We start from the raw sequence: 12171 nt of genomic DNA on the forward strand, positions 1-12171 counted from the left end.
CCATTGATGCAGTGAAGGCCATGATCCCTCTATTGTGGCTAAAGGAGTCCCCCCCACCCCTTATTGAATCAATGGAGGGAAAAAAGTTGACCTAATCTGCAACATAGAAGAATTGGCAAGTTGGGGAAGAGGAAAACATGATGAATTTATTCAGCTGTGGAGCCCGTGGAAGGCCCTAGTGTGGAGGGATTGATGCGGGGCATATGAGGATGGTTTGTGCCAACTCCTCAACAAAATATAAGTCTTCAGACGGCTATGTTGTTCAATAAGAGAGTTATAATGTCTTGAAAGTGAGGAGGAAAAAACTAAAATTTAATTTTAAAAAAGGGCCGCATCCTTAAGGGGTTAAAAGAGTTGGATCAAATCTGGAACTCATTACTTATCCACTGGATAGGTGACAAGTGTTTTTGATGGGTGGGGGTCCAACCACTGGTACTTCATCAATCACAAGAACAAAATGTGAGTATTGCTTTTGAATGCAGCAACTTGTTGAGCATTTATGCTGTGTATTCATTTACCTCTATGGGACTGACAGAGGCTAAGGGTATTTTAGACAAGGACTAGGACTCCTGTGCTTTCACACAGGAACGATACTAATTCAGCGAATGGAGATGGAGCCGCATCGGAGATCAATTGCAGTCGCCCACCTCCATTCACTGTGAACAGGCAGTCGTTCAAAGTAGAACTGCCTGTTTATACGGAGCGAGAAGTCACTCACTAGTTGCATCGTTGAAGTTGCTTCATCTCTTACTACAACATACTGAACGATTTCTCGCACAGTACCCTGTTGTGTCCCACGTTTACAAGGTTAGTTAAAAGTTGCTTGGTTGATTTTTCGGCTGATAGTTGGCTGGTGTAAAAGTACCCTAACGGGCTGTGATCTCTCTTCCTGCAGATACTTTGCAGCTCCCTCCTCCCCTACAACGACACAGAAAGTGAAACTTTTCATGTTTCTCGCAGACTTCAAATGAGTGTGCACATGAAAGCTAAGAATCTTAGCATTAATAAAAAAAAAACAAGATCAAAGCGCTAGTCTTTACAAGACAAGGTTTAATGCCATGACATATTACATGTATCCCAGGCACTGAAAAGATTAGAGCATCTGTATGATGTCCAATCAAAGCTGAGCTAGTGGGTACAATTTTGTCCACTACTTGGTCTCCTTAAGTGATAAGGGGACCAGAAAGTCTGGCTTCAAACTTTTTCAAATTTCTTACAAAGTAGGAAAGTGTCCTATGACCCTTCTCTACTTCAATTAATGGGTTAGAGCAGTGTTCCCCAACTCCAGTCCTCAGGGACCGCCAACAGGTCATGTTTTCAGGATTTCCTCAGTCTTGCACAGGTGATGTAATTATGGTCGGTGCCTCAGACATTGTCACAGGTGTTCTTACTATAGGATATCCTGAAAACATGACCTGTTGGTGATCCCTGAGGACTGGAGTTGGGACCTCTCGGTTAGAGGGCTCATAGGGGGAGGGGCGTATATGATAAACTTTGTCAGTAACACCCCCACAAGATCTGACATTTTAGAAATGCTCTGACCCAGTTGTCTAGAAATACATGAAAAAAACAAATGTGCTGGATGGAGCAGAGATCACTGGGATAAGAGAGATGATAGAAACTTCAGGTGTGAATGCTCACCTTGTATGGCTATGCTAACCTGGCACGACACTGTAGGAGGGCATATAATGATGTTCTGGTCCGTTGATCCCTGTGCCGGATGAGTGGGCATCAATGGTTTATAGGTGCAGGAAAAATTCAGCTGCTGTACGAAGCCAGATGCAGTATTATTTTGCAACAAACAGGTTATTGATTGGCGGCTAACTGTTTCCATATCAGGGCTAGTGAAAGAATGCGTTTGATGTAGAAATGTACCCAAAACACACACAAGTTTATGGGGGAATTAACCATAAAGCAGTCATACCCGAATAGTCTAACATCACAGTTACCACAGCAACTGGTACAATAAAAGCAAAGCAGATATTCATGTATAAAATGGCGGTCTGTCAGGCGATTCGCCCTCTCCATACAAGTCTTATTAGCTAAACAGTAGACTGTGACATGAAGGCTTCTTTTATGTTGCTACTAGGTGTAATGCCGACAACATGGGTCTTTGAAATGCAGATTTCTTTCAGTCTCTGTTTGATTTCACTTTTCAATGTGTTTCAGTTTTGTAGGCGGACATGTGAAGTCAACTTTTCACAGAAGCCGCTTCAAAACTAATACTTCTCTGCTCCAATGTAAACTAATAGCTACGTTGCCTCGGGTTAGTTGGTCAACAAAAACAAAAAGTGATTAAAAAAATTTAAAAAAATCACAATAAACACCTTGCCATACGGCTGCAAAGATCAGCTAACAAACAGCAGATCCCGTTCTGGCGCCCCGGAGGCACGTATGTGTATTCAGGTAAGTTCACATTAAGGCTCAGTTTACAGTTCTCCTGTTCCATCCTAAGAGCAGAGAAGAACAGAAAATGATGCCTCCTGTAAAATCCCTACTCATTTCAGTGGGTCTTTTTTCCTTCTCCGCTCACCTTTGTTCCACTTGGAATTCTGTCTATTTGACATGAGAAAAAAAAAAAAAAAAAAAGAATAAAAACTGACCTGCAGGACTTTTGAAAAAACCGAAAGGGAACGAAGCTTACTGCTTTTTAACATGACTGCCAATAGCAAACAAAGACAAGGGGAAACTATTATGTTTAAATGGGTTTTCCAAGCAATGACTATTGATGACCTGTCCAGCCACTACCCCTATACAGTGACCGATGCTTGTAAATGCAGGTGCAGCTCATCAACAGCTTCGCCTGCAGTTACCCAGAGAGGCTATTAAAATTGGGATTATTTACCCTGGAAAAAAGACGGTTAAGGGGCGACCAAATAACTATATATAAATACATGAGGGGACAATACAAGGATCTCTCCCATGATCTGTTTATACCCAGGGCTGCGACGGTAACAAGAGGACATCCGCTACGTCTAGAAGAAAGCAGGTTTCATCACCAACACAGAAGAGGGTTCTTTACTGTAAGAGCAGTGAGACTGTGGAATTCTCTTCCTGAGGATGTGGTGATAGCTAAATCCATAAGGACTTTAAGAGGGGACTAGATGTCTTTCTAGAGAGGAAGGATATTACAGGATATAGACATTAGGTGATCAGCGGGGTTGTTGATCTCAAATGTTGATCCAGGGATTACTCTGGCTGACATTATGGAGTCAGGAAGGATTTTTTTTTTCCTCCAAATGAACTAAATTGGCTCATTAGGGGTTTTTTTTGCCTTCCCCTGGACCAACAAAGTGTGTGTGTGTGGGGGGGGGGGGGGGGGATGAAACAGGCTGAACTAGATGGACATAGTATGTCAGGCTGAATAAAGACAGTGTTACTATGTTACAAGTGCAGGCTACTACACAGGCGTCAAAGCCAAATGCTTCTGCTCCGATCCCAGTGTGTTGCTGCACTGACAGTGAGCGCCCGATCAGCTGGGATCCCATGCGGGCCTCAGCCAATGAACTATAGGTAACCTATCCTAAGGATGAATCATCAATAGTATTTGTGTGGACAACCCCTTCAGGTGATAAGAGAGGTCAAACAGATAAAAAAAAAGGAAACACTTCTTTCCTGTTAACCCCCCCACCCCAATGACCAAGCTTGTCTGCACCTTAATGACCAGGCCAAATTTTGGAAATCTGACATGTATGTCATGAATAACTCCGTAAAGGTTTTGCACATTGAAGTAATTCTAACATTGTTTGTTTGCCACATACTTCATTTAGGTAGTAAAAGTAGACCGATAATAGACAAAATCTAAAAGTGCCAAATTTGGGAAAAGCTTGAAAAAAAATTGTAATTTTTCACATTTTCAATGGCAATATCAAATATCTGTAAACATACTGTATAAATTTTTGATGAGATTTATACGTCCATCTATTAACTTTCTTCTGGAAAAACTGTCGTTTTTTTTTAACCATTTAGGAGACACTCGTTATTAAAAATTTTGAGGAACATTTTGTTTTCCTGCACCAAGCCAAGACTGCAAAGGCTCTTAGGTACCAGAATGATAGATGCCCCCACAAATAACCCCATTTTAATTAGTATATTCACTGAGGGGGGTCAGGAGTATTTTGACCCCACATGGTTTTTTTTCAGGAGTTAATGCAATTTAGAGGAGAAAAAATAAAATTTCATATATTTGCAAATATGTCATTTTAAAGACAGGTGTATTTTCTATAGTGAACATAAAAATGAGGATTTGACCCCCAAAATGGATACCCGTTTGTCCTATGTTCAGAAACATACCCATTTTTGCCCCAATCTGCATATAGGCCTGTAATTTAGGGAACACCCTGTGGCTTTCAGGGCACAACTGAATAAATTCCAGGCCCCATTGCTCACTTGTAGAGCCATGAAGTACTGAGCATTCTGACCCCAAAAGTATTATAAAGCAGGTGAAAAATAAATGAAATTAAAGCTTTGTTTTTGTTTTGTTTTTCAGAAAATATCACTTTCATGACAGTTTTCTTTGCTTCAAGCAGGGAAAACTGTGGAGCCGCACCCAAAATTTTATAGTACTAGTTCTTCTGTGTTCAGCAATACCCCCATTGCAGCCCCAATCTAGCTAGGCCTATAATGGAGGGAACACACATTGGATTTCAGGGCACAACTGATGTTTCTCCTGATCAGATTGCTCAAACCCAACAAAGTTATTCCCTATCCACAAGGTAGGGAATAACTTAGGGGGATTTTCCATGGCAATACCATTAATAAGCTGGAATTTTGTGCAAAGAGATATTTGAAGTTGGTGATGGAATTATAAACATATTTTCCAATGTGTTTGCTAAATGTTTTTGATATTTTCAGAGGCAGTCACTAGCAGATTTCTAGTCAGATTAGACCAAGTGTCTCTCACCAAGCAATGACAGTAAGTATAGTTTATAAAACAGATTAATAGAGGTCTCTTCCTTGCTTAGGGTACTTTTAGACCGTCCGATATTCACCCGAGTGATCACTCAAAATAGCGACAACAGGGCAAGTGAGTGAGAATCGCTTACCTGTCAAGAGTCACTTGGTTTTCAGCTCCCCTAAAAAACAAATGATTGTCGGTCCATGTAAACGGGCAGTTGCCCATCTATGAACGTCTGACTACCATTTATTCTGAACGGAGGCGGGTGGCCAGAAGGGATCACCGGCGGGCTCTGCTACTATTCAGCGACTGATCATTGCTCCTGTGTGGAAGCATTGGAGTGATAATCGTTGCGATGGCTGTTGGGTACTTAAAGGGGTTGTCCCGCGGCAGCAAGTGGGTCTATACACTTCTGTATGGCCATAATAATGCACTTTGTAATGTAATTTGTGCATTAATTATGAGCCATACAGAAGTTATAAAAAGTTTTATACTTACCTGCTCCGTTGCTGGCGTCCTCGTTCCCACGGAGCCGACTAATTTTCGCCCTCCGATGGCCAAATTAGCCGCGCTTGCGCAGTCCGGGTCTTCTGCAGTCTTCTATGGGGCCGCTCGTGTAGAATGCCGGCTCCGTGTAGCTCCGCCCCGTCACGTGCCGATTCCAGCCAATCAGGAGGCTGGAATCGGCAATGGACCGCACAGAAGCCCTGCGGTCCACGGAGACAGAGGATCCCGGCGGCCATCTTCAGCAGGTAAGTATGAAGACGCCGGACCGCCGGGATTCAGGTAAGCGCTGTGCGGGTTGTTTTTTTAACCCCTGCATCGGGGTTGTCTCGCGCCGAACGGGGGGGCGGGGGGGGGTTAAGGGGGGGGGGGGGTTTAAAAAAAAAAACAATAAAAAACCCGTTTCGGCGCGGGACAACCCCTTTAAGCTTAGTCTGACAGTAGTCATGTGTAAAAGTACCCTTACCAATTATAGCACTCCGCCTTTAAGTATAGATCAGAAAAATCATTTACCAAAAGTTACTTCTCCTTTTCCTGTTTTGTCAAAGAGTTGAAAAGCCACCATAAACAAAGCATCTGGAGCACACAGGACCGACTCAAACGCCACAAACTCTTGGAAGGAGATTAACCTGTAAAAACAAATGAAAGTTTAAATTATGAGACAGAAAAGAAGAGCTTTTAGTAAAAATTGAATAAATCAAAACTTTTCAAACCCATAAGTATATTTACCCAAAATTAATCTATAAACAAATTTAAGTCGCATTGTAAATACATGACATATACTGGACTTATGCAGAATTACAAAGTGTTCTACTCTAGAGCTCCATTCATAGTTCTGCAAGCTGTGTCTGCACAGAGCTTTCTCTGATGGTTTGCATTATGTCCAGTATTATGATGATGAGATGGAAAACTAATTGCCTTGTACTGTAACAGCTAAGCTATTGGACATGTGTCTGATAAACTTGCAGTTTCCTACAACAATCGGCAGATTTATGAATGAAGGTCTGGACTAAAGAAATTGTGCAATCATGATCACTACAAACTTCACTGCACTGCTTTCTAAAGGCGAAGGCACAATTTAAAATAGGAATGATCAACTTTTTTTGATTTCAGGTCTGCCTTGTCAGATGATGCTGAACACTATCCATTTACAGACCTGCAGGTTGGCCCATGCACAAAACGGTGTGTGGCGCTGGCTTTTCAGGGGAGGTCCCTTTCCCATTAGTCACTCTACTCCCTGCCTGAAAATGAGTATTTCCTTCACTACAGGGGAAAGCATCCACTAGTTAATACAGGTTCCACGCAGTTACAGGAACCATTTATCAGGGTTGGCATTAAGAATTTTTGGGCCCCCACACAACGGACAACTGTATCTCTAATTGAAATCAGTAGGAGCTATGCTTGCAGTTACAAGTGTCGGCCACTACACAGGGGTCGGAGCAAAAGCTTCCACTCTGATCCCTGTGTATTTGCGACTGTCAGCGGGCGCTCGATCAGGTGTTTGGCCATGGTCCCCGGACGAGCAACTATTAATGATCTATCCTGAGGATAGGTCATCAATCGTATTTTCTCTGAAAATTCCCCTTTACATTAGACATACAGTGATCACCCATTCATGTCCGCATGTAAGGGCTTAAACCCTAGTTAAGTACATACAGTGCAAGTGACATTGAATATATCTATTGGACAGGACCTTTAGAGAGAGGCCACATGACTTTGTTGCTATGGACTGACGGGATCTGTGCTGCACATTGATTGGCTGTAAATGAAGGTCCTATTGCAGGGCTCTAGTGTGAAGCAGCTGTTTTACAAAGTTATAAACAAGGTCACAAAATGGGAAAGAGATAAACAATATGGACCGTGGATGAGAAATAACTTACTGTGCACTCAGAGACCTGCAGCTGCATGGGTTGGCAGAGCAGACTGTGGACAAACTGTGCATGAACACAAGTGGGTGTTTTATCACTTGAGGGTGAGCACCTATTACAGGGCACTGCTCGATATATATTTACATATAGCTCTAGAAAACTATTATTGTTTGTAACTGCGATTGTACAAGTTATGGTCCCTTTACACAGGATGAACTATTGAGCAAACCAAGCCTGGCAGCTCGTCCCAGGTATGGAGCAAGTTTCGCTGGCATCGCCCATAGCGCTGTCAGAACAGTGGCGGAGTGGGCCGAAGAGCGCTCTTCCCCCACCCACCTCCATTCATGGTAAGCAGTCGTTCAGAAGTGAGCGACTGCTATTTACACTGAATGGCTCGTTGCTCAGCTTTCTGCATGCAGAAACTGAACAATTCTCCTTCGGTTGCTGCGTACGTTTACACGGGACGATTATCGCTCAGATTCCCGCGACAGGGCAGGAATCTGTACAAGAATCCTCCCATATAAAAGGAACATTATTCTCGATATTATTTCGTTATCCAATGTTCAGAATAGTACTGTTTTATTATAAACCTTTGTGAAGTCTTTCCATGAACGGTGTCCTATTCTGCACCAGTTACACAAACATTAACGTGGGGAAGTCCTACAACTGCTGTTTAGAAGGCTCTATAAAGAACAATCTGTACATATATATGGGGGCGGGACATGTTCGAGCCAAGTCATGGTAACAATTATCCAAAACCGCAGCATTACCCGTCCGTGGTTCATGTGCGTCACTTTTTATCATGGCCACAAAAAACCTGGATGTATAGCACCCCATCACACTTTCCCATAGAAGCACATCTAAGAATAATTTGCAGGACCTCCAAATGCAGGATATGATCTTGGCCTTCCATAGGATATACAGTAATCCAGCGATAGAATTCGACTAGTATAGGTTTAAAATTTGTAAATTTACAGATATTTTTACATAAGTAAACGATTGAGCAACAATATAACCTCACATTTGTGAAAGAAGTTGCGAATTTGTTGATTTTGATATCCCCGATGCTTTGAAAATAATTTTCAAGTCGTAAAATTTTTACTTCTTTTTTCTAAACTGTATATAAACCAATGAAAGAAATACACAAATAACGCCGTCGCAATCTTATTGGTCGCTGGAGGTTAAACCATCGTTTAAGAATTAAGTTAATGCGATGAAAACTGCAGCCCGGTCTTTTGTCTGTGGGGGAAAAAAAAACCTCTCAAGCACTTGCAGACTTCTTAAAAGGTTAATGAAGAGATTAAAAAACAACCACGGATAAAAAAGGAACAATTTTATTGAGTTGAGAACAGCAAAGAATTAAATCCAATGAATAAATGTATCCTAATTACCCACACAGCAAACAAATGACAAAGTAAAAAACATAAAATAGAACTTAAATACAAAAAAGAAGAAAAAATAAAAAAAAGTAAAAACAAAAATTTCGAAAATGTATCCTGACTCAGTTTTGTGCATTTTGCCCGTATCTCGATGCTCTAATTAGGCATGGAAGGTAGTGCAAGTGATTATTCCCATACACATTGTGCTCCATGGAGGGTAACTCCATTATCTGGAGAAAGTTATCAGGCAGATAATGTATTCCGGCCCATCGTAGGCTGGAACACCTGTTTTTCCGCACATGAAAAGAACTCATTTTAAGTAGTATGTTGAAGTTCATATTTAAATTTTATTTAATGACACCTAATGATGTGCAATCAGGGCGGGGGCTAGGCTAATCCTGAAAGAGAGCTCGTTGCCACGGAAACTGCCCTCCGCGCCGCCGCTCGGGGCTGAGAACACGGACTGTGTGCTTCGAATTACTTAGGCTTCTTTAGACATAAAGAACGCCACATGTAATTGACTGTGTAAAATTGATGCTCAGTTACTTTATTGTGTGGGTCATAATTTGAGTAAGCGAATACGTCACTGTTATTAGGGGAGTAAATCTGTTGTGATTTACTGGCGAGGCCGGCCCATCTAAGAGCCTGAAATACAATAAGATGAAAATAGCTGGTTTAATTAACTTGTAAAAATTGGGTTAATTTAAATGCAGCTGATGCAGCGGATCCTCCGGCTGTCCCCTTTACTGATCTGATTAAAACGTCACTTCAATATCTGCCATTTTATTTAATAAAGGCTCTGCAGACGGTCCTATTTTTGGACCTTTGCTGTTTAAATACGTACTAAAAACCTTGGCTTCATATGGCGGCGTTAACATAATACTGGCACAAAAAGACAGAGCAGGTCTGTGAAAGTGACTGAGGCGTGATAGTGGATCGCCTTCAGAGAAACCTAGACATGAATGACAACCGTGAACAGGGGATGATCTTGTCCTCACGGTTTGTTAGTCTGCAGGATTTTTTACATAATGTAACAATCTGTCTTGTAGAAACTCTGCAAGGACCACAGGGGGTAAATTTCCTGTTGATCTGTTCCATATTCAACTGGGAAACTGCCAAGAGGTGGGGCTTAGTCAGTGGGTGGAGCTTAATCTTTAGTGTATGATCACATATTGCAGCGTAAATTCGCACCAAAATTCGGTTTTCTGCGGCCGTGCGTACTGAGGATTTGTACAGCTGTAGCCTATCTTCCACTGTGGGGTTTTCCTCGCTATGAGTGAATGCGGTTTGTTAACCATTCACTTATATTGTACATTGTTGTAGATTTTCGGCATGCAGTCTGCTACTGAAAGTCCATCATAATTCTGCAGTGTGTGAACTCGTCCTTATTGCAGACAGGAAAGGATTCCTTGCTGCAGACACATTGCACTGAGCGGAACGACGGACATGGCCGATCTTCTGGGATATTGCTGATTTAATTGCCATATAAGATAAAACAGGATCCGAGGGAAGGAGGCGGTGGTTAAGGGCCCAGGGAAGGAGGCGGTGGCTAAGGGCCCAGGGAAGGAGGCGGTGGCTAAGGGCCCAGGGAAGGAGGCGGTGGCTAAGGGCCCAGGGAAGGAGGCGGTGGCTAAGGGCCAAGGGAAGGAGGCGGTGGCTAAGGGCCAAGGGTAGGAGGCGGTGGCTAAGGGCCAAGGGAAGGAGGCGGTGGCTAAGGGCCAAGGGAAGGAGGCGGTGGCTAAGGGCCAAGGGAAGGAGGCGGTGGCTAAGGGCCAAGGGGTTTTTCCACGACTTATCCCAGCGGTGAGATTGCCACTAATGAGTAAGTTATTCCCTATCTTGTAAATAGTGAATCACTTGTAAACTTGGTACAATCTCTTTAAGGGAAGAAAAGGAGGTGGTTAAGGGAGGGGAAAGTTAAAAGTGACCCTCCAGTTTCCAAAGAAAATTCTGCCTCAGGACCAGATGTGGGGAAGGGAGGTCAGTCTGAGAAATGCAGTGTGCAATAGCTAGTTAGTAAGCTGCACCGGGACCAGGAACTGGTGGATTAAAGGGACGGCACAGAAGAACAAATGCAGGTAATAAAACACCCCCAAATCTTGTTCTGAAACTGGAGGGTCTCTAAGTGAAGAAGTAGTAGTCCTGGAAGTCTGTGTACCTTTAATATAGGTATACTTTTAAGGGCTCACTCACATGGGCGTATGTGGCCCTTGTGTTACAGGCATATTTTTCAAGCGAGTAATATGCAGTACACAGCAAATAAGCATGTTATACGCATTTTTACTGTGTATGTAAAATCCTCATAGCCCATAATGCTGCGTAATATGCACCAATATAGGACGTGCTGTGGGGTTTTTAAAACGCGTGTGAAAAAGCACAAGTGTGAGCGGCCCAAAAGAAACCACTGGGCTTTCAGCATTGCATAATATTCAGAAAGGGGTAATGAAGCTGGTTATGTTATGAAGCCAGCTTAACATCGGCTGTAAACGGAAATCAAACCTTGTCTCATCAAGAAGCTGCCCGTCCTTTCATATTTTACACTGTAGTCTTGCTTGTTCAGAACGGTTGTTGTGTTAAAGCCCAAGGATGTCTATGCACAAAAAGTGATTACAGCAGAACAGAGAATAACTTTTCTTATTCTTCTCTTCCTACAATCACTTGTTCTCTATTTGTCATTTATTCTGCTGTATGCTCACTATGCATGGGGCATATATAGCTGTTATGGGCCTGTTCAACATATTTATCAATGACCTGATAGAGGGGCTGCACAGTAAAATATCAATATTTGCAGATGATACAAAATTATACGATATAATCAATGCAACGGAGGACAATGTGCGGCTGCTAATGGGCCTAAATAAACTGGGGGCTTGGGCAGAAAAATGGCAAATGAAGTTCAATATTGATAAATGTAAGGTTATGCACATGGGCAGAAGAAACGGATGTCACCAATATACACTAAATGGGGTACAGCTAGGGAAAAGTGATATGGAAAAGGACCTGGGGGTACTAGTGGATTGTAGACTAAACTGGAGTAACCAATGCCAGTCAGCTGCTGCAAAAGCTAATAAAGTCTTGGGGTGCATTAAAAGAGGTATAGGGGCGAAGGACGAGAACATTATCCTCCCACTATATAAGGCACTTGTCAGGCCTCACATGGAATACTGCGCACAGTTCTGGTCACCGGTGCTCAGGAAAGATGTTACAGTGCTTGAGGGGGTTCAAAGAAGGGCAACTAAATTAATATACAGGATGAGAGCACTGGAATACCCAGAGAGGCGATCAAAACTGGGATTATTTACCCTGGAAAAAAGACGGCTAAAGGGCGATCAAATACCTATGTATAAACACATGAGGGGACAATACATGGATCTCTCCCATGATCTGTTTATATCCAGGACTGCAACGGTAACAAGAGGGCATCCGCTACGTCTAGAAGAAAGCAGGTTTCATCACCAACACAGAAAAGGGTTCTTTACTGTAAGAGCAGCACAGATGTGGAACTCTCTGCCTGAGGACGTGG

General features: G+C 42.6%; 1 protein-coding gene across 1 annotated transcript in view; it reads right to left on the reverse strand.

Moving 5' to 3' along the window:
- SLC25A13 (solute carrier family 25 member 13) overlaps positions 1-12171 on the reverse strand; it is a 121305-nt gene that overhangs the window by 72958 nt on the left and 36176 nt on the right. Inside the window, exon 4 of the mRNA XM_066585136.1 lies at positions 5915-6030. Coding sequence (XP_066441233.1) covers positions 5915-6030 — 116 coding nt within the window. The remainder of the gene's footprint in view (positions 1-5914; positions 6031-12171) is intronic.

The sequence above is a fragment of the Eleutherodactylus coqui genome, chromosome 12 (genome assembly GCF_035609145.1).
Source record: "Eleutherodactylus coqui strain aEleCoq1 chromosome 12, aEleCoq1.hap1, whole genome shotgun sequence".
NCBI lineage: Eukaryota > Metazoa > Chordata > Amphibia > Anura > Eleutherodactylidae > Eleutherodactylus > Eleutherodactylus coqui.